The 27,730-nt window shown below is 45.0% G+C and overlaps 1 protein-coding gene across 8 annotated transcripts in view; it reads right to left on the bottom strand.

The window, feature by feature from the left end:
• MROH1 (maestro heat like repeat family member 1) overlaps nt 1–27,730 on the bottom strand; it is a 93,700-nt gene that overhangs the window by 40,533 nt on the left and 25,437 nt on the right. For all 8 annotated transcript variants that reach the window (XM_058565156.1, XM_058565160.1, XM_058565155.1 and 5 more), the window contains 5 exons: nt 27,136–27,228; nt 22,204–22,282; nt 21,783–21,896; nt 5,149–5,222; nt 3,681–3,803 (listed from right to left, as the gene is read on the bottom strand). In XM_058565156.1, coding sequence (XP_058421139.1) covers nt 3,681–3,803; nt 5,149–5,222; nt 21,783–21,896; nt 22,204–22,282; nt 27,136–27,228 — 483 coding nt within the window. The remainder of the gene's footprint in view (nt 1–3,680; nt 3,804–5,148; nt 5,223–21,782; nt 21,897–22,203; nt 22,283–27,135; nt 27,229–27,730) is intronic.

Genomic DNA, 27,730 nt, shown 5'->3' with positions numbered 1-27,730 from the left:
AAGGACGTCTACTCTCCCTATTTGTATTCAGCATTGTACTGGAGGTTCTAACAAATGCGATAAGGCAAGAAAAAGAAATAAAAGGCATTCAGACTGGAAAGGAAGAGTAGAACTGTCTATTAGAAGAAGACATGTTCTTTGTAGAAAATTCCAAAGAATCTGCAGAAATCAAGGCCACAGGCTACAAGGTCAACATATAAAAATCAATTGTATTTCTATACACTAGTAGAGATTAAATTAACAAAACTATACTATTACAACAGCACTGAAATATAAAATAGTTATAAATCTAACAAAATATGCACAGAATTTATATGCTGAAAATTATAAAATACTGATGAAATAAATCAAAGAAGACCTAAATAAATGTAGAGATATACCATTTTCATGGAATGGAAGACAATATTATGAAGATATCAATTCTTCCCAAATGGTCTACAGATTCAACACAATCCCGATCAAAATTCCAAGAAGTTGATTTTTGTAGAAATCAACAAGATGATTCTAAAACTTATATGGACAAGTAAAGGAACTATAATAGCAAACACAATAGAAAAGAAGACTGAAGTTGGAGGACTCACACTAACCGACTTCGAACTTACTATAAAGCTGTAACAAGACAGTGTGTACCGACAAAAGGCCAGACACAGATTAGTGGAACAAAATAGAGTCCATAAAGGCACTTCATTTTTGACAAAGATGCAAAGACAATTCATCAATGTAGAAAGAAGAGTCTTCTCAACATACAGTGCTGGAACAATTGGACATCCGTATGCAAAATAATGAACCTCAACCCATACCTCACATTTAAACAAAAGTTAATTCAAAATGGATCACAGACCTAAATGTAAAATCTAAAACTTCTAGAAGAAAACATAGGAGAAAATCTTTGTGACCTTGGATTATGCAAGGATTTAGTAGCTAGGACACCAAAAGCATAACCCATAAATAAAAAAACTAATAAGTTGGACTTCTAAAATATTAAAACTTCTTCTCTTTGAAAGACACTGTTAAGAAAATAAAAAGAGGGGCCAGCCCCATGGCGTAGCAGTTAAACGTGCGTGCTCTGCTGCTGGTGGCCCAGGTTCGGATCCCGGACGCGCACTGATGCACTGCTTGTCAGGCCATGCTGTGGCAGCGCCCCACATAAAGTGGAGGAAGATCAGCACGGATGTCAGTTCAGGGCCAATCTTCCTCAGCAAAAAGAGGAGGATTGGCATAGACGTTAGCTCATGGCTGATCTTCCTCACCAAAAAAAAAGAAAAAGAAAAAGACAAGCATGCAACAGACTCGTCAGAAAATATTTACAAACGATAAATCTGAGAAAGAACTTTTACCCAGAATATGTAAAGAACACTCAATACTCAATAATAAGAAAATAAACAATCCAATTTAAGAACAGGCAAAAGATATGAACAGACACTTAATCAAAGAAGATATATGATGGCAAATAAGCACATGAGAAGACAGTCAACATCAATAGTAATGAGTGAAACACAAATTAAACCCACAGTGACATACCACCCTGTTAGAATGGCTTAAGAAACGAACAAACAACGCTGACCAAAAAACCCCCAGTGCTCAGTAGGGTACCAAGCAACAGGAACTCTCATGTATACACTGCTGGTGGAACAGCCACGTTGGAAAATAGTTTGGAAGTTTCTTATGAAGGTAAACATATACTTTCCATTTGTCCCAGCAATCCTACACCTGGGCATTTACCCACAGTGTGCAAACGTATGCCTCGCAGAAACCTGTACCCAAATGGTCATGTTGGCTTTATTCATAATTGCCAAACATGGAAACAATTTAAACGTCCTTCTACTGGTGAGTGGATAAACAAACTGTGGTATATCCATACAGTGGAATACTACTCAGCAGTAAAAGCAAATTATGATATATGTGACAACACAGATGACTTCAAACGCAAGATACACATGAAAGAAGTCACACTCAAAGGACTCTGCACTGTATGATTCATTAGATGACGTTCTGGAAAAGGTAAACTGCAGGGACAGAAGGCAGATGAGAGTTGCCAGGGCCTCGGGGTGGAGGAGAGGCTGGCTACAAAGAGGCAAAGGGAATTTGGGGGCCTGGAATGTTCTGTGTCCTGATGTGCTGGTAGCTGCATGACTGTGTAAACTTGTCAAAAAGCACCTAACCGTACACTTAAAAGGGTACATTTTACTGTATGCAAATTATACTTCAGTAACTCTGACTTTAAAAGAAAGTTGGGGGAAAAGCAAAAAGTACAGATGAAACAGCAAAATGATGATAAACAATAAATAATTCTAATCTGTAACTTACATTTCTCCAGAGACATTCTAGGGGAATCTAAGAACCAGCAAGGCTTTTTGGGTCCCCTTTTCTCTTTCCCAATGCCCTTGTATCTGACTGATTGTTTCAGAATCAGTCAGGGCTCACTGCACCTCTGCGTGCCTTCCCGACGTGACAGCCTTGCTCTGAGCCGGGGATGGAGCCCGTGCACTCGAAGGCGCACAGCAGGGCCTCTGCCACTACTGCTCATCTCCTTTTGCAGCGAGTCAGGCCAACCACCCCAAGGCCAACTTGTCTCAGAGTGATAAGTCGTTTTTGTTTTTTTAAAAAACATTTTATCATGGATATTTTGAAACATACACAAAAGTAGAAATACTGATACAACAAACCGCACACATCCATCCTGGCTCCCACCCGCAAGTAGTGCACCAAGCAAGAGGCTCCACACACACAGCTGCTGCTGTTTTCAAAATTATTTTAGTCTGTTAGATTTCTTCCTATTCAAAATGTTGACAAGAAATTAACAGAATTCATAGTAGAATCTTCTTCATCAAAAGGAATTAAAATTAAAATTCCTACCATGGGAGTCTATTCGTTTTCTAACATTAAAAGAGATCTTCAAATCCCAAAATACTGGGGACTAATAGACTCAGCAGAAGTCTTGATTCTCTTCAGTTCATGCCTAATGACCCTGAAGCTGCCGTGAAGGTGAAGAGGTTGAAATCGGCCAAACTGACCAGTGGGCCCAACCTCCCTGAGGCCTGCAGGAAAAGCGCTAAGCTGGGCTCCCTCGCCGAGGGCTGACACTTGCTATTAGAGACAAAGGAACAGACGGCCACTTGCTCTTGCTGAACTCCAGTGTTTCAACATAAATGCAGAGGTCTCATCTAGGGGCACGAGTGCCCTGTGAAGGGCCACCGCGGTTCTGAGCTGCCCTCGGCAGACAGGCCGGCTCTGTGGACTTCAAGAGACCAGGCCCAGAGCAGGAGGGCCCAAGAGCCGCTGTACTCACTCACACGCTCGCAGCAGTGACGTCGAGACCGCCCAGTCATGTCTGTTTATTCTTACGAGTCTACCTTGCTCTCCCTCAAGAAGAAACTGGGATTTGCTTAGCAACTTTTTAAACAAAAAAGCCCCAAAGAGAGCCAAGTGTCTATTCTGCCTCTCCTTTCTGAGTCCTGGGAGCTAAGGAAGTGAGCCACCAGGGTGCAGAGGCCCTGACAGGGACTAGAGAAAGCTGCTTGGCACAGACCCAGGCCCAGGCATTCACCCACCTCGCTGCCCTCCAGCTGGGGCCAGGCAGCTGCTGACGACCACAGCCCCCAAGAGGTGGGGAAATGCGGGCTCAGGAGGCCGATAGCTCCTGGACCCCAGAACAGGTAGGTGAGGCAGTGCCCCCTTACCTCAGTCTCGGGGGGCAGTGCACACTGCTGCACGATGTACTCAATCATTGCCTCGCCTCCAGGCTGCTCCAGGTAGCCATGGTGGGCCATGGCGCTGATCACCTGTACCACGGCCCGCTTCACCTGACCAGAACCAAGGGAGAGCAGGGAGGGGCCTCAGAGAGAGTTCCTGAACAGTGCTATCATGATCTGGTTGGAACACAGGAATCTTGCCCTTTCCTCTGCCTGCACCTGTGCCTGTAACTACACCTGCACCTATGCTTATAGCCGTGCCTGTACTTGTACCCATACCTGCTCCCACACCTGTGCTTGCACTTGCGCCTATACTCGCACCCCTCCACTTGCATCACACCTACACCTGCACCCACACCCACCTCTGTACCACATCATACCTGCACCCAAAACTGTACCTGCACCCTCACCTGCACCTGTATCTGCACCTATACCCTCACCTGCACCTGACCCATGCCTGTGCCCACCCGCACCCTCTTCACAGCCCCTTGGCTACAGGCAGGCTTCTCGCCAACCTGTGGACATGCTCACATCCTTAGGGGAAGGCCTCTTCCTCGTGTCCCCAGCATCTCCCTCCTCCCCTAGGCGCTAGACTTGCTGCTTCTTTGGCTCCAAACACACCCATCCCCTTTGTCCAGTGCTCAGCCCCACCTTGGGCTATAAGGCTGGTGATCCTCAGGGTCGGCACCTCTCACGTGCCATCATCCCTGACTCTGTTTCACCCTTCAAGGTGAGGTCCCTGAATCTGCAGTTGTCACCCATACCCTCCTGGGAGTTCTGAGCCTGCTTTCCAGCCCCACTTCAATAATTCCATCTGATGGCTCGAAGACACGGCCAGGTCACTGTGGCCGAAAACACACCCTCTTCCCCAGAGCTTGTGCCTCCTCCAGGAACTCCCGAGGGGCAGGAGACTGAGGTCAGCCATGTGGGTGACCAACCAGGTCTACATGGCAGAGGCCCCAATCAAGACCCTGGACATAAGGCTGGGGGCTTCTCTGGTTGGCTGCACTCCACGTGCTGTCACATCGCTGCCAGAGGAGTCAAGGCTGCCCAGGACCCCACAGGGAGAGGACACCCGGGAGCTGGAGTCGGGACCCTCCTGGGCCCTGCCCCACGTGCCTTTCCCGTGGCTGAGGTCAGTCTGCATCCTTTCCCCGTGACCAACTGCAACTGTGAGTGTGATAGCTCTCGTGAGCTCTGAGAGTCCTTCTAGAGAATTATCAAAGGGTGGTCTTGGGGATCACTGCCTAACTTCATACCTGGTTAATTGTACGAGGGTAAGATGTGGTGGGCCTGGACACACCACTCCACAGCGTGCCCACTCCTGCGCTCTCCCTCTGCTGTCTAGGTCTGGCTGAGAGGGCAGCTGCCTGGTCAATGGTGGCTTCAGATCCTGGCCAGGCCACACACCTTCTGACTGCTCACGGTGGAGCTCAGGCTGGCCCCACCGATTTACCTTGCTGTTGGTGTCCAGGAGAGGAAGTCTCATGGAGGAGAGAATAAAGGGCTTCTTAACTTCCATCTGAGCAGCTGCAAGAAACGAACAGATGGCTCAGTCCCCCACCGAGACTGAAGCTGGCTGGTGCATCCACCACCACAAGGTCCAAGGCCATGGCGCTAGGGGTCTGGCCCACCGCGGCCCTCTACGAGGGGCAGAAGGACAAGAGCACATAGCAAAAGCCCACTCACTTCTCTCCAGGGGACAAATGACTTTTTTCCCAAATAACATTGTTTTACCCAACTAAAAAGTTAGAAGGTTGGTAGTTTAGGGCAGCAGGTAAAAGAGTGGGCTGAGTCAGGGAGACCCAGGTTCAAGTGTGGGGGCTGCCTTTAGCAGTATCAGAATCACAGGCAGGCTTGTTACACTCTCCCCTCAGCTCTGCCCCGCAGGGCTGGGTGGGCTCGAGTGTCACTTTTCACACATTCCCAGGAGAGCTGATGCTGCTGGTCTGAGGACACCACTTTGAGAACCAGCAATATAACCCTTTGTTTCCTGATATTTAAATGGGGATAAAAAGTGACTATCAAGACGTGGTCATGAGATTAATAAAAATAAAATCAAAGACAGAGCGTGTACACCGTGCAGGTGCCCTTCGAGGCACACTGGATGTGAGAGTTCTTTTCTTCCAGAGGACAACTCTAGGGGAGAGGTATCGTCATGACCCCATCTCACACAGGGAAGCTGAGGCCCCAGGGCTTCGGAGCGGCAGATGCCAGAGCCACCCGCAGCGATTCAGGCCTGGAGCCCACGCCTCCGCGTCCACAGCCCACCCAGTGAGCGGGAGGCAGCACCAGGGCCACTGCCAGCCGCGAGTGTTGGTGTGGGCTCCTGGTAATGATAACACAAAGCAACAGCAGGAGGCACACACCGTACAAGCTGAGAAAATACAGATTCTAGCCTAACCGTGAGACGAACTGCCGCTCTTGTAAGATACTGCGAAGCGTCTTCCCGAGCACAGAACTGGGGAGTATGGAAGACACAGAAAGGCGGTGAAGGAGCACACTGAGGCTCAGGCTTCTGTGAATCAGGGCGGCATGAAAAGGACTGAAAAGCAGCCACCAAGGTGGACAAGATAAATACACAACACAACCAGAGGACTCTTGTCCTCCATACACAGAGAACCCTGACCATCGATAAGAAAAAGAAGGACAAATCAATAGAAAAATGGGTGAAAGACTTGAAGAAGTCCTCGCTGCCAACAGATGTGCAATGCCATGGACTCCATCACCCGCCACTCAGGGAGGCCAAGGACAGCTGCCCCGCGGACAAAGGCGAGTCTGGAACAAAGGAGCCACGGCAATTCCATGCAGGGGAAGGCCCTGAGGTGGCGGCGAGCCCTCACCCACGCCCTGGGTGCCACACAGGAGGGCAGGCCCGGCTGAGGGTGCGGCGGGCAGGGCAATGGCGCTGTCTGGCCACCAACTAGGACTCGGCAACCAAAGGGAGCCAATGGCTGCTAATGCCGCCACCCAGAGGGTCACTGAAAACATCCCACTGGGCGAAGAAAGAAGACGGAAACAACGCAGCAGGATGATTTCATCTGCAAAACTTCAGAAACGGGCACAACCACTTTCTTTCCCTGAGGTCATGCGAAAAGCACAAGGGCGGTCGCCGCGAGAGTCTGAAGAGTGGCTGCTGCAGAGGCGCTTGCAGAGGGCAGCTCTGAACTTTTCAGCTCATATTTGTATTTCCCAATAAAAGGTTAGAAAGATTAAAGAATATAAACAAACAACCCGATAAAAAAATGGGCGCAAGCTGCAAGCAGGCCCCGCTCAGGAACGGACGTCAGACCAAGCTCCGGCTCCCACGCCTGAGAACGCAGAACACAGGCTGCCAAGGACTGACATCCATCCAGTTCCACGTCCCTGAGGTTCACAACAACAAACAAAGATGAAAAGTGCAAAGTGAAAAACTGTCATCCTGCTGCCGGGCACTGACGCTTGACGAGGGTGCCTCTCCCTGCAGCCTTTCATGCACTCCTCACGTTTGCTGAGGCCCTTACAACTGCTGAGGATGCAGCACAGAACAAGGCAGGCGGGGCCCTGCCCCAAGCAGCTCATGTCCATAACACAACCAGATAATAAATAAGCTCATCACAAACTGTAATAACGTCATGAAAGGAACCAATGAGAGGCTGAGAGATGACTGACAATGGGGTATCAAGTCTGGAAGGTTAGTTAGGGTCCAGGGGCTTTTCTGAACAAGGGACATTGAGGCTAAGAACCAAAGGAAGAGAAGGAGCTGGCCGCAGAGTGCACAGGTGGAGGTGCCTGATGTGACTGAGGAGAGAGGGGCCCACTGCGGTTGGAGCAAGGCTGGGGGACACTGGCAGGAAGAGGAGAGGCCGTGGTGAAGAGCAGGCACTCTGCTCTTGCTGCAGTGGATGACCCAGAACGATCAACACCAAGACATTCTAGTAAAATTATTGGACTCAACAGAAAAAGAAAAAACCTTTTGGACAACTGAAAACAAAAACAAAACAAACAAATTAAAAAAAAACACATAAGGCATATAAGAGGATAGAAAATTAGATTATTATCAGATTTCGACAGCAAGGATTTATGCCAGGAAGGGCCATCAGATAAATACAGGATGCCCAGTTAAATTTGAATTTCAGATAAACAACAAAGAATTTTTCAGTACAAGAACATCCCACGCAATATTTGGGGCATCCCATTTGTTTGTTTTTGTTACATCTGGCAACTCCATACTGGAAGAAAATGGAGTAACATGAGATACTCAAGGAAATTTGAACCAAGAATTTTACAGCCAACAAAACTGACCATCAAGTATAAAGCACAAATAAACTATTACCAACAAGCAAGAAATCAAGGAATATGTTCCCATGAGCCTTCCTGTGGAATCCACTACAGAACGTGCTTCAGACAACCAGAGGAGCAGAGACATGGGCCTCAGGAGGGAGCCAAGCATCCTACCAACGGTCACCTGTAGAGCGAGGACTAAATGAGAACCGAGAAGGGGAGGACAGCACGTGCTGGCCACCTGCTCAGACAAGGCCGACAGAGCACAGCTATTAAACAAGGGAGAACAGGGAAAGACATGCAAAATATTTTTCATGGTTTTAGTCATTTTATTGGTGGTGGCAGTATTAGTGTTACTCTAGTGTTATCTTGTGTGTGTAAAAGGAGATAAAACGAGTAAGTGTGGGATTATCTAAGTCTATCAACCTTGAGAACCAGATCTCAGTGAGGAAGAACAAACACAGATGTAAGAGGAAAGAATACAAGTAAAAGCTGTGCAGTCTGTGTTGAACTAGAAACATCAGTATGAACTCACAAGGTATCCTTTTATCTATCTATCTATCTATCTATCTATCTATCTATCTATCTATCTATCCATCTTTCTTTCTGTCTCCCTATCCACCCATCCATCCATCCGTCTATCCATCTGCTGATAGATATTTCCTAGCTCTGTTTACTGAAAAGGCCCAGAAACAGTGACCACCTAGAAGTAACAAACACCCCTAGCAACAGATTGTCATCATGAAAGACAATTTCTCACTAAAGGAAACTAGGGCTTTTTGGAGAAATGGCTGATTCCAGGTCTGGGGCAAGAGATATATAAGATGAGCCTAGGACATTGGCTGTCAAAGACTGCTGAAGTCACGTCAAAGGACTCAGAACTTGAAGAGGCTCCTACGAGCCAAGATGATACTTTGAGCTTCAACAATGGTAATAGTTGCAATGAATTGAAATCCATCAAATATGTTTAAATCCATGAGCGCTTATGATATTCTTTTTTGCACTTTTTTATTGTGAAACTTTTGTTGTACATTATTGTTTATCAGTCACCATATAAGTGTATCCCTCCATCCCTTGTGCCCACCCCCCAACCCCCTAGCCCCTGGTAACCACCAAACAGTTCTGTGCATGTGTTGGTTTTTCTTGCACATGTGAGTGAAATCATACCCTGTTTGTCTTTCTCTTTCCGGCTTATTTCACTTAACATAATACTCTCCAGGTCCATCCATCTTGTTGCAAATGGGACGATTTTGTCTGTCTTTATGGCTGAGTAGTATTCCATGGTATATATATACCACATCTTCTTTATCCATTCATCATTAGAGGGATACCTCGGTTGCTTCTATGTCTTGGCTATAGTGAATAATGCTGCGATGAACATAGGGGTGCATAGGCCTCTTTGGATTGTTGATTTCAAGTTCGTTGGGTAGATACCCAGTAGTGGGATAGCTAGATCATAAGGTATTTCTATTTTTAATTTTTTGAAGAATCTCCATACTGTTTTCCACAGAGGCTGCACCAGTTTGCATTCCCACCAGCAGTGGATTAGGGTTCCTATTTCTCCACAGCCTCTCCAGCATTTGTTGCTTTTTGTCTTGATGATTGTAGCCATTCTAATGGGTCTAAGGTGATATCTTAGTGTGGTTTTGATTTGCATTGCCCTGATGACTAGTGATGTTGAGCGTCTTTTCATGTGCCTATTGGGCATCTGTATATCTTCTTTGGAGAAATGTCTGTTCATTTCCTCTGCCCATTTTTTGATTGGGTTGTTTGTTTTTTGTTATTCAGTTGTGTGAGTTCTTTATATATTATGGAGATTAATCCCTTGTCAGATATACGGTTTGCAAACATTTTTTCCCAGCTGGTGGGTTCCCTATTCATTTTGATCCTGGTTTCACTTGCCTTGTAGAAGCTCTTTAATCTGATGAAGTCCCACTTGTTTATTTTTTCTTTTGTTTCCCTCGTCTGAGTAGACATGGAATTCAAGAAGATCCCTTTATGGCTGATGGTGAGTAGTGTACTACCTACATTTTCCTCCAGGAGTTTTATAGTTTCAGGTCTCACCTTCAGGTCTTTGATCCATTTTGAGTTAATTTTTGTGTATGGTGAAAGAAGGTGGTCTACTTTCATTCTTTTGCAAGTGGCTGTCCAGTTTTCCCAGCACCACTTATTGAAGGGACTTTCCTTTCTCCACTGTATGTCCTTAGCTCCTTTGTCAAAGATTAGCTGCCCATAGATACGAGGTTTTATTTCTGGACTTTCAATTCTGTTCCATTGATCTGTGTGTCTGTTTTTGTACCAGTACCACACTGTTTTAATTACTATCGCTTTGTAGTATGTTTTAAAGTCAGGGATTGTGATGCCTCCAGCCTTGTTCTTCTTTTTCAGGATTGCTTTAGCTGTTCAGGGTCTTTTGTTGCCCCATATGAATGTTAGTATTCTTTATTCTATTTCTGTGAAGAATGTCCTTGGGATTCTGACAGGGATTGCATTGAATCTGTAGATTGCTTTAGATAGTCTGAACATTTTAACTATGTTTATTCTTCCAATCCAAGTGCATGGAACATTTTTCCATTTCTTTATGTCATCATTGATTTCACTCAATAATGTCTTATAGTTTTCATTGTATAGATCTTTCACTTCCTTCGTTAAATTTACTCCTAGATATTTTAATCTTTTTGTTGCAATTGTAAATGGGATTGTCTTCTTGAATTCTCTTTCTGTTAGTTCGTTGTTGGTATATAGAAATGCAACTGATTTCTGTAAGTTGATGTTGTACCCTGCCACTTGGCTGTAGTTGCTGATTATTTCTAATAGTTTTCCAATGGATTCTTTGGGTTTTCTATATATAAGATCATGTCATCTGCAAACAGCAAGAGTTTCACTTCTTTGTTGCCTATTTGGATTCCTTTTATTCCTTTTTCTTGCCTAATTGCTCTGGCCAGAACCTCCAGTACCATGTTGAATAAGAGTGACAAGAGTGGGCACCCTTGTCTTGTCCCTGTTTTCAGGGGGATGGCTTTCAGTTTTTCCCCATTGAGTATGATGTTGGCTGTGGGTTTGTCATATATGGCCTTTATTATGTTAAGGTACTTTCCTTCTATATCCATTTTGTTGAAAGTTTTTATCATAAAGCCATGTTAGATCTTGTCAAAAGCCTTCTCTGCATCTATTGAGATGATCATATGGTTTTTACTCCTCGTTTTGTTAATGTGGTGTATCACATTGATTTGCAGATGTTGAACCATCCCTGTGTCCCTGGTATAAATCCCACTTGATCATGGTGTATGATCTTTTTAATGTATTGCTGTATTCAGTTTGCCAATATTTTGTTGAGGATTTTTGCACCTATGTTCATCAGGGATATTGGTCTGTAGTTTTCCTTCTTAGTATTGTCTTTGCCTGGCTTTGGTATCAGGGTGATGTTGGCCTCATAGAGTGTGTTTGGAAGTGTTTCATCTTCCTCTATTTTTTGGAATAGTTTGAGAAGGATGGGTATTAAGTCTTCTTTGAAAGTTTGGTAAAATTCTCCAGAGAAGCCATCTGGTCCTGGACTTTTATTTTTGGGGAGGTTTTTGATTACTGTTTCAATCTCTTTACTCGTGATTGGTCTATTCAAGTTCTCTATTTCTTCTTGATTCAGTTTCAGGAGGTTGTATGAGTCTAGGAATTTATCCATTTCTTCTAGATTGTCCAATTTGTTGGCATATAGTTTTTCATAGTATTCTCTTATAATCTTTTGTATTTCTGTGGTATCTGTTGTAATTTCTCCTTTTTCATTTCTAATTTTATTTATTTGAGCCTTCTCTCTGTTTTTCTTGGTGAGTCTGGCTAAGGGTTTGTCAATTTTATTTATCTTCTCAAAGAACCAGCTCTTTGTTCCATTGATCCTTTCTACTGTTTTTTTAATTTCAATTTCATTTATTTCTGCTCTGATTTTTATTATTTCCCTCCTTCTGCTGACTTTAGGCTTAGTTTGTTCCTCTTTTTCTAATTCTGTTAGGGGTAGTTTTAGGTTGCTTATTTGGGCTTTTTCTTGTTTGTTAAGGTGGGCCTGTATTGCTATGAGTTTCCTTCTCAGGACCGCTTTTGCTGCATCCCATATGAGTTGGTATGGTGTATTTTCATTTTCATTTGTCTCCAGATACGCTTTGATTTCTCCTTTAATTTCATCAATGATCCATTGGTGGTTTAGTAGCATGTTGTTGAGTGTCCACAGTTTTGTCACTTTCCCGTTTTTTACCTTGTAGTTCATTTTTAACTTCATGGAATTATGGTCTGAAAAGATGCTTGTTATGATTTTAATCTTCTTAAATTTATAGAGGCATGCCTTATTTCCCAACATATGGTCTATTCTTGAGAATGTTCTATGCGCGCTTGAGAAGAATATATAATCTGCTGTGTTTGGATGGAGTGCTCTGTATATGTCTATTAAGTCCACCTCTCTAGTTTTTCAATTAGGTCCATTGTTTCCTTATTTATTTTCTGTCTGGATGATCTGTCCATTGATGAGAATGGGGCGTTAAGATCCCCTGCTATTATTGTGTTGTTAATATCTCCTTTTAGGTTTGTTAATAGTTGCTTTATGTACCTTGGTCCTCCTGTATTGGGTGCATATACATTAAAAAGTGATATGTCTTCTTGGTGGAGTGTCCCTTTTATCATTATATAATGCCCCTCTTAGTCTCTCATTACCTGTTTTATCTTGAAGTCAACTTTGTCTGATATAAGTATGGCAACACCTGCTTTCTTTTGTTTGCCGTTAGTTTGGAGTATTGTCTTCCATCCTTTCATTCTGAGCCTGTATTTGTCTTTAGTGCTGAGATGGGTTTCCTGGAGGCAGCATATTGTTGGGTCTTGTGTTTTAATCCATCCCACCACTCTGTGTCTTTTGATTGGAGAGTTCAGTCCATTTACATTTAGGGTAATTATTGATATATGGGGGCTTGTTGTTGTTATTTTATCACTCTTTTTCCAGTTCTTTTGCATTCCTTTTGTTTCTTGTCCCATGTGTTTCGGACTACCAATGAAGTTTTGTAGTTCTGTATGGAGGTTCTCTTAGTTTTCTCTTCCTTTATTGTGTGTGATTCTGTTCTGATTATTTGGTTAGTGGTTACCAGGAGGTTTGTATAAAAAATCTCGTGGATGTGATACTCCACTTTTTGATGGCCTCTTATTCCCTTAGACAAAGTCGATTCAACCCCTTTCCTCTTCCCCTTCTATGTTATTGTTGTCACATCTTATTCCTTCTTGTGTTGTGAGTTCGTGTTTAGCACGATGAGGTTATATTTATGCTTGGTGCTTACCTTCCCTCGATCTTTGGTTTTATAATTAAGTGTTTGCTAATCTAGTCTGGTAGAGGACTGCAATTTTTCTGGTTTTGTCGACCTATTTTCCTCCTCATTCAAAACTTTGAATCCCTTTTCTCTTTTTTTCCTCAGGGATGAGGGCCTTCTTGAGCACTTCTTGTAGCGGGGGTCTTGTGGCAATGAACTCTCTTACCTTTTGTTTATCTGGGACAGTTATTATTTCTCCAACATATCTGAAGGATATTTTTGCTGGATAGAGTATTCTTGGCTGAAAGTTTTTGTCCTTCAGAATTTTGAATATATTGTTCCACTCTCTCCTAGCCTGTAAAGTTTCTGTCGAGAAATCGGCTGACAGCCTGATAGGAAATCCTTTGTCTGTTGTTTTTTTTTGTCTAGCTGTCCTTAACATTTTTTCTTTGTCATTGAGTTTTGCCAGCTTTACTACTATATGCCTTGGAGAGGGTCTTTTCGTGTTGATATATTTAGGAGATCTATTTATTTCATTCACTGGTATTTCCAGCTCCTTCCCCAGGTTTGGGAAGTTCTCAGATATTCTTTCTTTGAACAGGTCTCTGCTCCTTTTTCCCTCTGGAATACGTGTAATCCTTATGTTGGATTTCCTAATTGAGTCGGATATTTCTTGGAGGGTTTCTTCATTTTTTAGTCTTAGTTCTCTTTCCTCCTCCATCTGGAGCATTTCTGCATTGCTGTCCTCAATATTGCTAATTCTTTCCTCCATATTGTCAGCCCTGATGCTTAAGCCTTCCAGATTTGTCTTTATCTCCTCTATTGTGTTTTTCATCTCTAAGATTTCTGATTGGTTTTTTTTATAGTTTCAATCTCTTTTGTGAAGAAACTCCTGATTTCACTGAATTCTCTGTCTGTGTTTTCTTGTATTTCATCAAGCTTTTTTATGATGGCTATTTTGAATTCTCTGTCGTTAAGGTTATACATTTCTGTGCTTTCCAGGTTGACTTCTGGGTGCTTGTCATTTCCTTTTGGTCTGGAGATTTAATATATTTTTGCACGGTGCCTGTTGGTGTTGGCTTACCTTTCCTCATAGTGAAAACATATGGTCGCAGTTTCCTCTTGCTGCCACTGGATGCGGGTCAAGGGCTGTGTATTCTGGCCCACCTCAATCCGTGGGCACTCCTGTTGGCCTCTAGATGATCCGTGGTGTGGCTGAGTGGAGGCTGCTGGGGGGGGAAGCATGGAAACAGCTGGAGCTGGAGCACAGCTAGGCCGAAGCAGCTGGGGCTCGGGTGCAGGTGGGTTGAAGCAGCTGCAGCTGAAGTGCCACTGGACCAAAGAAGCTGGAACTGGAGTGCGCTGGGCCAAAGAAGGAGGAGCTGGAGCGCTGCTGGCCCAACGAAGCTGGAACTGGAGTGCACTGCACCAAAGAAGCTGGAACTGGAGCACGCTGGGCTGAAGAAGGAGGAGCTAGAGTGCCGCTGGGCCAAAGAAGCTGAAATTCCTTCCACTTACTCTGGAGGTTCCAGCACTCAGTCGTTGGGTGTATGGTTGCCTGGGTGCCTCATCCGTCCCCTGTGTTGTGTGAATAGCTTCTGTTGGAATACAAACGTCCTTTTTGTTGTGTCTTAGAGGGGGAGAGTTTAATGGGAGAAGCTCACTCCACCATGATGCTGACGTCACTATTATGATATTTTTTTTAAAAGAGAAATGGTCAGGGCCAGCCCCGTGGCTTAGCACTTAAGTGCGTGTGCTCCGCTACTGGTGGCCCAGGTTCAGATCCCAGGCGCACACCGACACACCGCTTCTTCGGCCATGTGGAGGCCGCGTCCCACATACAGCAACTAGAAGGATGTGCAACTATGACAAACAACTATCTACTGGGGCTTTGGGGAAAATAAAGGAGGAGGATTGGCAATAGATGTTAGCTCAGAGCCGGTCTTCCTCAGCAAAAAAGAGGAGGATTAGCATGGATGTTAGCTCGGGGCTGATCTTCTTCACAAAAAAAAAAAGAGAGAGAGAAATGATCACCTTTAGAGGATGATAGGGAACCAATCTATTATCTTAAAAACTGATAAATAAAGCACAAAGAATCAATGATTGATCCTGCATTCCTTATATGAGCCTTACCTCTGGGGAACTAAACAGTAGATGAGGGATAGCTCTTTATCAAGGTATTCCAACTAACCAATGAAAAAGAAATGACAGATTAGAACATCACTGAACTTGCTCCCAGGCATTGAGCATCAATGCTGCGAAGGTCACAGGAGAGAGAAAACCAGATGTCAGGTGCCTCCCATCATCTTGCCAAAGGGATTAAACCTGAGTCTGACCTTGTCTCTGAATCCAGCTGCCAATTTGTAAGAAATTCAGATGAAAGAGAAACAAGTTGACCAGCACCTTGAGAATGCATCAGCGAAACTCAACTGCTCAAAATTCTAGGGGCCAAATGGCCCAGGTTCTTTCACAGATAAATTAGAAGGGAAGGAAAAGAATGGAGGGGAACCTGTAGTTTAAAAGAGACTTAAATATGGGGAGTGGTTGTTTAATAAGTTCCAAGATTCAGTTTTACAAGAGGAAAAGAGTTCTGGAGATGGTTGCAGAATAATGTGAATGTGCTTACCACTACTGAACTATAGACCTAAAAATGGTTAGGATGATAAATTTTATGTTATGTACATTTTACAACAATTATAAACAAACAAACAAAACCACCAATGGCAAGGGCCAGCCCCGGTGGCCTAGTGGTTAATTTTGGCATGCTCCACTTCGGTGACCCGGGCTCAGTTCCCGGGCATGGACCTACACCACTGGTCAGTGGCCATGCAGTGGCGGCAACCTACGTACAAAATAGAGGAAGATTTGCAACAGATGTTAGCTCAGGGCTAATCTTTCTCAAGCAAAAAGAGGAGAATTGGTGACGGATGTTAGCTCAGGGTCAATCTTCCTCAGCAAAAAGCCCCTAAAAAACAAAACAAAAAAACACCAATGGTAAGCCTCCAAAGAAAGGAGAGACTTTCAATATATACATATCATTTTTTTTAATGGGCATGGCTAAACTATGGCACCCGAGGGATGTACGTTTGGATGATAAAACTATAAAACTACAAGGAAGTGATTACTATAAAGTCAGGATAACTCAGTTCCTTACTGAGGGGGTGAAGGAGTTATGACTGCAACCGTATACAGGGAAGGGGCTTCTAGAGTGACAAGTTCAATTCAAGAGACCTGGTTGTAGATACAGAGGTGTTTGTCTTAGAATAAGTCATTAAGCCACACATTTGTTTTGTGTGGCTTCTGCCTGTGGTTTGTCTTACAATAAAAAGATTTTTTTAATGGAGATGAACAATCTTGAAGAAGAACAGAGTTGAAAGACATACTCTACCAGATTTAAAGATTTACTATAAAGCTACAAGAATTAAGAGAGTGTGATATTGGTGCAAGGAGAGCAGAGGAATGGAACAGGGCGCTGAAATATATCTGCTAATATATAATGTTACGGGCTGATTGTGTCCCCCAAAATTCATATGTTGAATTCCTAACCCCTGTACCTCAGAATGCAATTTTATTCGGAAATAGGGTCATCTTAGATGTAATTAGTTAAGTTAGGATGAGGTCACCCTGGAATAGAGCGGGCTTTTAATTCAATCCTACTGGTGTCCTTACAGAAAGGACACAGACAGGCACCCAGGGAGATGCCCACAGAGATGAAGGTGAAGGCAGAGATCAGGTGGATGTGTCTGCATGCCAAGGAGCATCAAGGATTGCCAGCAGCTACCAGAAGCTGGGGGAGGGGCACGGAGATTCTCCCTCACAGCCTCCGAAGGAACCAACCCTGCTGACACCTTGATCTTAGACATCTAGATTCCAGAATCGTGCGACAACACATGTCTGTTGTTGAAGCCACCCAGGTTGTGCTACTTTGTTAAGGCAGCCCTGCCAGACTAAGGCAGATGGTCACCTGACTTTCTACAAAGCACTAAAGCAATTTGGGGGGGGACAGGAAAGTCTTTTCAACAAGTGATGCTGGAACAACTGGATGTCCACATGAAAAGAAAATCACTTTGTCTCCCTACATCTCACACCATACCCCAAAATTAATCAAAAATGAATCATAGAACTAAATGTGGAAGTTCAAACGATAAAGCTTCTAGAAGAAAACAGGAGAATATCTTCATGACTTCTGGAAAGGCAAAGGTTTCTTAGACATAAAGGCACTAACCATAAAAGAATATACATCTCCATCTATATGTATCTGACAAAGAACTCTTAAAAATAACCATAATAACTAACAACCCAATTTAACAATGGGCAAAAGACTTGAACAGGAACCTCCCACACACGAAAGGATATCGGAAGGTCAATAAGCATATGAAAAGATGCTTAACCAATTTACTCACCAGGAAAATTCAAATTAAATCCATGGTGAGACACCACACACACCCACCAAAATGATTAAAATTAAGAAGACAGACAATGTCAAGAGTTGGCAGGGATGTGGGAGCCACTGGAACTCTCATGCATTATAAGTGAACATGTAAACAGTATGACAGCTGGTAAAACTATCTGGCAGTCTCTGATAATATTGAACATACACCTGTCTTCCTATGGCCCAGTAATGCCACACCCAGAGAAATGGGTGCACATGCCTACGAATTGATTTGTACAAGAATGTTCATAGCAGCTTTCTTCATAATTGCAAATAATTAGAAACAACAAAAACATCCTTTAACAGGAAAATAAATTTTTTCTTCACTAAATGTAATGGAATACTACTTGGCAACAAAAAAGGATGAACTGATACACACAACAACATGTATGAATCTCAAAAATATTATGCTTAGTGAAAGAAGACAGACACAAAAGATTACCTACTATAGTGAATTCACTTACATGAAACTGAAGAACAGACAGAATTAATTTATTGTGATAGAAGTCAGAAAAGTTGTTACTTCTTAGGTTAGGGGTGGCTGTTGTCTGAAAATAAGTACAAGGAGACTTTTTGGGTTTTTGGGAACGTTCCACATTTTGATTTGAGTAACAGTCATACGGGTGAACGATGTGTAAAATGTCACCAAGTTGTACACTTGAGATTTGTGCATTTTACTAAAAGTAGTTTATTCTCAATGCTAGAAGACGAAATTCTGGAAAAAAAAATATGACTGGAGGCCAAAAAACTTTAAAAGATTTGATTTAAAAAGTAAAGAAGATAGGCAAAGATGATACAACACACACATAACAGGGAGTTCCAAAGAAGAATTTTTGAAGCAGTAGAATATTAAAATACTATGATAAAAAAAATTCATGAGATAAAATAAGATTTGAAACTACATATTGAAAGAGCACTCCACATACCTGGGGAAAAATATCACCCCAGGATAGCCAACAGTGTCAATAAAATTTCTGTATTTAGAATAAAAAAGTAAAAATCCTTTGGGCATTCAGGCAAAAAAGACCAAATCACTTATAAGGAAAATCAAATTGTCATCAGATATTTCAATAACAATAACTGATGATAGAAGACAATGAAGCAACACACTAAGATACTGAAGGAAAGAAAATCAGAGGCAAGGCTTTGATATACAGCCAATTTGACTGGAATGACCTGATGTCCATCTAACACAAGAAATGGCTCCTGGACCACAGTGCAAAGGAATGAGCACCTTTCCTTTAGGACCAACCATGGAGGAATCCAACCATGGCCCCAACTGTTAATCATATTACACTATTTTCATTCAAAATTTGAGGACTTCTAAAAACAGCAGGGCCGTGGTTCACCCCAAGCTGGTTTTGTATCCTGGATCCACCACCTTGTGCTGATGCGAGGGCTGAGGGTGTTCCCAAACCTCACCAAGCCTTACTATCCTCACCTACAAAGCGGACTCTAATAGTGCCTTCCTGTGGGTGCCCAGGAGGTTTACAGGAGCTCAGACACATGAACAGTGCCTCAGACACAGCTGGCATTTAGGACAGAGCAGCTCCTGTGATGAATACGGCCTGGGATGGGGAGAGGGAGTTCTGATCTAGCTGCCCCCACCAGGGGAAAGGCTGTTTCATCCATCCGGTTGTATACCTTAAAGTTGCATGATGTTATATGTCAATTATATCTCAATAAAGTTGAAAAAAAAAAGAATAAAATCTGGTTGCCAACAAGGAAAAAAAAATTTTCTAAGGACTTCCAATAAATCAACAAGCTAATAATGAATTTCTCATTGTAAGTCAAAATAAATATATTTTTTAATTTTTGAAAACCACAGGGCCGGCCCCGTGGCTTAGCGGTTAAGTGCGCGTGCTCCGCTGCTGGCGGCCCGGGTTCGGATCCCGGGCGCACACCGACCCACCGCTTCTCCAGCCATGCTGGGGCCACATCCCACATGCAACAACTAGAAGGATGTGCAGCTATGACATACAACTATCTACTGGGGCTTTGGGGGGAAAATAAATAAATAAATAAATAATCTTTAAAAACCACAATGAGACACCACAACACACCCACCAAAGTGGCTAAAACTAAAGACTGACAAGTGTTGGCAAGGATATGAAGCAATGATGCTCACATGCTGCTTTGAGGTAAAAGGTACAGGGTACAAATAGCTACTTTGGAAAATAGAATGGTTTTATCTACCAAAGTTGTGAACATATGCAACCTTATGACTCGAAATTCTACTCCTAGTATACACTCAACTGAATGTGCACAGGAAAAAGGTTAATAGTAGCCTTATGCATAATAGTAAAAAACTGGACGCAGCCATTTACCCATCACCACTAGAATGGAAAGACTATAGTAGATTAGTTCACTGGGATACTTCACAGAAAGGAAAATGAATGAACTATACTATATGTATAAATTTCACAAACAGAATATTGAGGGAAAGAAGCCAGATACAAAATAATTCACTCCACAATTCTATTTAAACATGCAAAACAGCAATACCGCCCTCTGCTGTCAGAAGTCAGATCGGGGCTGCCTGTGGGAGGGGCCTGGGGCAGTTTCTGGGTGTCTCAGTGTTCTACTCCTCACAGGGTGGCCGACATAGGGCTCAGTTTGTGATAACTCATTGGAGCTGAACAGTTAAAACGTGTGCATTTTCTGTATGTGTGTTATACTTCAGAATAAAAATAATAAAACGTGACAGCTACAGGTGCTGACACTGTAAGTGCTCTAAGATATACCAGGGAGTGGAAAAGCATGTTTTGAACTACTATTCAAACATCTACTTCTCTGTGTATACACAAATATATATATGTAAATGGACAGAGAAAGAACTTAGAGGAAAAATGAAACACAGGTGAACCAAAATGACTTCTGAAACATAAATGCAACGGAAGAATTAACAAAGGAAGGCAAGCAAGGTTAATTACTACCTACAAATGTTGAACTTCCGCATGGAAATAAGCATCTCTAACAAAAGTAAATAGCGAATCAACAAGAAAATGAAGGTGAGGCTGCCTTAGGCCTCAGAGCAGGACCAAGAGTTCCATTTCAAACGCTGCTCAGCCACCAGAGGAGCCACGCAGGCAAGTCCCTTTACCTGCCCCGTCCTCGGGTCCCTCATCTGTGAGGAGGGAGGGCACCGCCATGGTAGCCTCACGAGAGGCTGCCTGGGGCTTTACTTTCTGTCTGACCGCTACCATCCTCCGCGTCTGAGGCGCCCTTCCCCAGGGAGCCAGCGTGCTGACGGCTCCATACGCCTGGCTTCATGGCACAGTTTGGGCCATGGTCCAGGCTGCCACTGTCTTCCCTTGTCTCTGCCCCCTCCCAAGCTGCTGCTTCATCATTCCCAAACTCCATAAGCTGCCGTATGTCCACAGGCACTGTTTGCGACCCGGCACCGACCCATAGCGCAACTCACAGGATAGGGGACAGCACACTTGAGTTAAGAGCCGGAAAGGAAATATTTTAGGTTCCGAGGACCACTGTCCCATATTCTTTGTTTGCCGTTACAGCCCGTTAACATGTAAAAACCACTCTTAGCTCGCGGGCTGCACAAAAGCAGGCTGCAGGCCCCACGTGGCCCATGGCCATTGTTTACTGAACAAGACTCACCAAAAACACAAACTCAGGTGTGAAAAATGTTCAAGCTCATTGCTGATTAAATTAGCCTTTAAAGTAGGAAACCTGAATCCTTGCATCTAATTCTGAGGAAATCATCAGACACGCATATTGAGGGACATTCTACAGAACAACTGGCCTCAACTCCAATGTGTGCCTTTGACTAGACCCCACAGGGAGAGGCAGCCATAACAGACAACGTGTGGCACGTCTGCGAGACTGAGCCTTCAGTCCAGGGGGCGTGTGGCAAATGCTCGGCCTGGGAGTAGGGGCGCAGCATCCCAGTGTCTGCAGCTCGCTGTCAAAGGCAAATGTCGGTGATGGACATCCGCGGTGGGCAGACAGGTACTATTGCAACTTTTCACAAAGTTTGGAATTTTGCAAAATAGAAAGTTGGGAAAATTTTTTAAAGAATTCAAAGCAAGATGCTCCTTTTCACCTCAAAGATGGACAATATCTGCCTTTTTCAGGAAATGCTCCACACTGGGCACTCACCAGCTGAGTTGATGACGTGCCTCAGGACCTGCAGGGTGCCCACACGGGTCCTCTCATTGTTGGTGTCCAGCTTGGGCAGCAGGAAGGCCAGCAGGCGGTCAGGTGAGCGGCAAGCTACAGGCCAAGCACACATCAAAAATTGTAATGATCTGTCCTTTGCTCCCTGCCTGCACCTTGAAACCTGGGGGCCGAGGAGGATGGATGCTTAGGGCTGCGGCCCTGCCAGACCTCTGCTGTGAGGCCCCTAGAGTCACACATGGGCCCAGACAGAGGTAGACAAAGAGTCCTCCTCACCCCCAACCCACACCCAAAGCTGCCACCATCCCTTATACACAAGCAGTCCCTCAGCCCCCACGGCGAGTGCCGAAACGCGTGTCCACTGATGGCCTCCATGCCTGAGGCCGCCTGGCCGCCTGCTTACCCAGCACAGTGAAGCAGCGCAGCACCTCCTTCTGGTTGCTCATTACCAGGGGGCTTGACGACTCCACAGGCACACAAATCTACTCCAGGGGACAGAGGACAGAGGTCACAGGGGATGGCGCTGCCACCCTGGGCCCAGCAAGGCTGGAGGGAAGGATAGGCGCTCCTCAAGATGCTGGGCCTGAGCAGACTCCCAAGGGCTCTGGGCTTCTACCTCAACCACCGCGGCAGGCAGCTGAGCCTCCAGGTGCAGGTCACTCTGGCCTTTTCTCACCTGGCTGCACGGACGCACTCACCCTTGTGAGTCAAGTCTGCTTCAGGGACCTCAGCCCATGCCCTGGCAGCTGGGGGAGGGGAGACAGACAGCAGCACTCACAGCTGACCCTCACGTGTTAAGGGACAAGAGTCTTGGCTCCTTCCACACTCTGACCTTCCCAGCAGTAGCCAGGAGAACAAATTCCCAAGAGACACTTCTTTATGAGAAAGGAGACAGTTTCCCACTTCCCCTGGGCATACACTCTTGGGCACAGCTGGAAACCACTAATCTCTACAATCTGAATAGTGCTGGAAACCAAAACACCTAGAGTTCATTTGTTCAAATTATTAAAAAAAAAGAGTTGCATTGGTAAAAGTGAACCTGAGGATGGTGGCAGGTGTATCAGGGCTGCCTTGCATGTTGGGTGACACTGAAGCCCCCCACACTCAGCTGGGGCTGAGCCCCAGGGTGGCATCCTAGTCCTCTCTCCCCTTAGGGTCAAGGCAAAGGACACTAGCAGGGCTTCTGTGCAAAGGGCCCTAAGGCAACTCCTCAGTAGAGACCATCTTATGAACCAGAAGAGGTGACCAACAGTACAGAGTGTCACTAGAACACAGGCTCCGTCCCAACCTGGACTCTGCCAGTTCTCAGAGAACTGTGAGGAAGCAGGTGAGGTGGAGGTGCTGGCCACAGGGCTCTGCTCCAGGTTCCCAGGTAGCTCCTTGTTATTTCCATTGGAAAGACCTGATCTGGTTGTAAAAGGAACCACAGCTTCCTGCCTGCTGCCTCAGACCGCTCCCGCTGGGGGAAGCCAATGCCACGTCTCGAGGACACTCCAGCAACCCTGTGGAGAGAGCCTCACAGCAGGGAACTGAGGCCTCCCACCAACAACCACGAGGGAGCCATCTGGGAAGCAGGCCCTCCAGCCCCAGTTGAGCCTTTGGATGATGTGTGACTGAGACCACATGGGAGACCCCGAGCCAGAACCATCCGGCTGAGGCGCTCCTAGATTGCTGACCCACAGAGACCGTGAGACATAAACAGTTGCTGTGTTAGGGTGCTCAGTTTTGCAGTCATTGGTTACACAGCATAGATAACTAATGCAAACAGCTAGTCTTCTGGAAGAAAGATAAAATTGGATTCTCACTCCTTCCCTAAAATAAATTCCAGATGGATTCAACAATAAAATGAAAAAGGAAAATGGGAGAATATGAAAAATAATTGCAGAATTCAAAAGGCTTTTCTAAGTATAACAAAACCTGAACTACAACATAAAAGATGGATAAATGATGATCTGAAAATTAAATAATTTTGCATGGCAAAAAAATATCATAAACAGAGCCAAAAATAAAGGATAAAGTAGGAACAAGTATTTATACACATGATACAAGACTATAAATAATTGCTAAAGACCAATATGAAAAACACCTAACACCCAACAGAAAAACAAAAGACACGAAGGGACACCTCAAAGAAAAGGAAATATCACATTTTTCCACCTTTTCAGCTTTTATATATTTATATTTCCCTATTAAACCCATTCTCCACTCCCATCCCTATCCCACAGATAATCATTCTTTGTTTTTACAGTTTTTGCACGTGTGTTGTTTCATGCAATCATTTTTATATTAAGTAAATGATATTGTGCTACACCTTTCATTTCTTCTCACTGTTATATTTTCAGAGTTGTAAACTTTTTCTCCATAGAGATCCTAGGCATTCTTGCTTAAGTTAATTCCCACATACTTCACAATAAGTTTCTGTTGCTATTGTAAATGGTATCTGTTTGTGCTTCCTAGTTGGTCACTACTGGTGTAGAAAAATGCTGTTTATTTTTATAGGTTCGTCTTGTAACTAGCAACCTTGCTGAACTTATTATTAGTTCTAATGTTTGTGTACTGCTTCAGTTTGTACATGAGTGAATTTATAGATGATGAATCAATCACCCATAAAACAAATATTTATTGAGTGCTTACAAGTGACAGGTGCTATTCTAGGTGCTGAGACATAGCAGTGAACAAAACCAACAAGACCTCGACTGCATGCGGTATCCATTGTAGCGGGGGAGAGGCAAGCAACAAGCAATCAGCTACTGAGTGTATTAAGAGGAGGTCAGCGCCACAGAGAAGAACATAGCAGGGACCAGGACCCGAGGGTGGGTGGTGGGCAACGATGAATGGCAGTCCTGTCCTCTCTCCCAGGCCTTGTGCCTCTCTCATTTCTGTTTTTTTCTATATAGAATTGGCCCCAGACCCCATTAACAGTGCGAGTTAGAACAGGGGGTTCTTCCTGCTCTTGACCCTAGAGGGAATGTGCCTGTTTCCCATGTATTGTGACGTGCACTGAGGGTTTGGGTGAATAAACTTTATCAAGTTACAGAAGTTCCTTCCCAATCCCAGTTGCTAAGAGTTTTAATGATACATAGGTGCTGAACTTCATCAAAAGCTTTTTCTGCCTCAATTGAGATCAGAGGATATTTTCCTTAATGTATTTCAGTGATGACAGCTTCTCAGTGCTGAACAAGCCCCCTATTCCTGAGCTGAGCCCTACTGTATCTCGTGTTTTGAGAGTATAGTGTTGGACCAGTTAGCTTGACTGTGTACAAGATCCTCACATCTATCCTCATAATTATATACTTAGATATTCCTGTATGGTCCTGACTTGGATTTAGAATCAAGACTAGCCTCACAGAATTAATCAGGCAGCTCCGGATATTTTTCTGATCTCCAAATCCACCTGTATAGGATAGAAATTAATTATTCCTCAAAAGTTTGGTAGAATTGTAGGAATTAATATAAGAATCTTAATGGGCCGGCCTGTGGCTTAGCGGTTAAGTGCGCGCGCTCCGCTGCTGGTGGCCTGGGTTCCGATCCCAGGCACGCACCAACGCACCGCTTGTCCCGCCATGCTGAGGCCGCGTCCCACATACAGCGACTAGAGGGATGTGCAGCTATGACATACAACTATCTACTGGGGCTTTGGGGGAAAAAAAATAAATAAATAAAATTATAAAAAAAAAAAAAGAATCTTAACTAAGTTGGAGTCAGGAAGGCCTGTAGGGGGAGCTCTCACCCCCATCACACATGTCAATCACACCAACCAGGAAGAGAGGAGCTTGCATCTCAGACGGGAAGTACAACTACTTTACTATGAAGGAACATTTCTCTTCCCACGCAGCAATAGCTCAGCCAATGAGAAACACCACAGCCCAGCCAATGAGAAATGTCTCAGCTGAGCCAATGAGAAGCTGTTGCCACCCTGAACTGCTGCTTTCCCCCAGTGAACTTTCTTTAGAACAGCCCCTCCCTACTCGCCTTTCTTCTCTATAAAAGCAGGTGCCCTGTTTTCTTTTCCAAATTTGCTTATGGTTCACCAGTGCAGGCACATGTGGAATTACAATTCTTTTGGCTATTCCCAAGTAAACTCATTTTAACATAAAATAACTGGCGAATTTGCTTCTAAGTTAACAAAACTGAACCTTAAAAGTATGTGGGTCTTTGGTTTGTTTTAAAGAAGGAAGGTCTTGGAATATTATTTCCCTTTCCTTATTGGTTTCGTCAAGTTCTCTATTTCTTCTTGCACCAATTTTGACGTTTTTAATTTTTCTAGAAGTCTATCCATTTCATGCAGTTTTTCAAGTTCTTTACCAAAGAACTTATAACATTTAAATTACTGTCGAATCTCTCTACTGTAGCCCTCCCCTGCTCCTCCCCTGGGACTGAGGATCCCCAGGGGCAGCCTGTATATGCAGCAGGGCCAGTGGGTCTGTGGGGCCAGTCTGACACTGCAGCTGGTGTGGGAGGGGCCGCAGGCCCAGAGGAGCCCCAAGGGAGTAGAGCAAAGAAGTAAATCCACACCTCTCTGCTTCTCTTTCCGAAGAGCCACCTGCCCCCACTCTCTCCAGCTTTCTGTTTCTCTTCTCTCTCACTCAGAAAATCCCCTGGACTGGACTCACATCCTCACGGCTCCACCCACCCACCTCCGTTCCCGCCACCTCCCCACTTCTCATCTGACCTGGGGAGGGGGGGGTGCACGGTTGATAAGCCTCCTCTAAGCCCCTTCTCCAGTAGAGTTCAGGACCTCTCCCCTCGCCCGCCTCCTGCACCCCCTCTGCTGGCTCCTGCTCACGGCTGCCTGGGCCTCTTCTCTGCTCAGCTTGCACTCAGTCCCCTGGGGACCCACACCCAGTGCAGACGCCTCTGCCCTGCTGGCCGCCCGCTTCTGCCACCTCCATGCTGGGGACTCTTGTGTCACACTGCATGAGCCAGTGTTGTACAGAAGACAAAGTGGCTGTATCGCCGAGAGCCGCACCCACACGACTCAGGGAACGCCGGCACTTCAGCCCCACCTGGCTGGACCACCCACCCCTGGCTCTAGCTCCCTGCACCCTCAGCAGGCAACTTCACATGGAGGGCCCCAGCAGAGCAGCAGCAGGATCTGCCTCCACCCCGCCCCAACCCCAGCGGTCTCCCCCCACCCTGCCTTCATGGTGCTCCCACAAAAGTACCCGCCCCCAGCAGCTCTTCCCCATGGCCCCCACCCCCAGTGCACTCCTCCCTCCAGCACGCTGCCCCCATGGTGCCCCGCCCCCAGTGTGCTTGCCGGGCCCCACCCCCAGCGAGCTGGCCCTGCCCCCAGGTGCACCCTCCCAGCGGCCCACTCCTGCCCCCAGCCTACCTGAGCATGCAGAGCAGCCAGGAGTGAGTCGAGCTGGACCTCCAGCGTGCGGCTGCCCACGCTCACAGCTGCCTCAAGGATCTGGCCCAGGCTCTGCTCAGGGCAGGGAAGAGAGGGGCTGTCAGTCCTACCTCAAGCCCCCAGCCCCACCCCTGGCTGACTGTGGGAGACTCCGAGGGCTCAAAGGAGGAAGTCCTACCTCCACCTCTAGAATTCAGAGGGGAGTGGAGGGATCAGGAAAGGGGACACCAGGTGAGGCTCAGTGGTGCAGGTTCCTGTCCAGTGCAAGGTGGTGGGGAGAAATCTGACCTGATCCCCACTATGAAAATGAATAAGGGAAAACCTTGTTCAAAATGGAGTCAGGAAGCCCTAAAGGGGGAGCTCTCATGCATGTACCACTGTCTCAGCCTAATTTATATATCCTAGCAGGAAAAAGCTTACTCTACATACCTCAGCAGGAGGAAGGAAGATTTTCTCTTTGCCCAGCAACAACCCAGCCAATGAGAAACTGCTACAACCCAGCCAATGAGATGCCACCACAAGCCTGAAGTCTCCTCTCCTCCAACAAACATTTGTTCAGAAACAGCCGTCCCAA

The sequence above is a fragment of the Diceros bicornis genome, chromosome 21 (genome assembly GCF_020826845.1).
Source record: "Diceros bicornis minor isolate mBicDic1 chromosome 21, mDicBic1.mat.cur, whole genome shotgun sequence".
Classification (NCBI taxonomy): Eukaryota; Metazoa; Chordata; class Mammalia; order Perissodactyla; family Rhinocerotidae; genus Diceros; species Diceros bicornis.
Note: the sequence above shows the minus strand (reverse complement) of the source record. Positions and strands in the feature narration are given on the sequence as shown.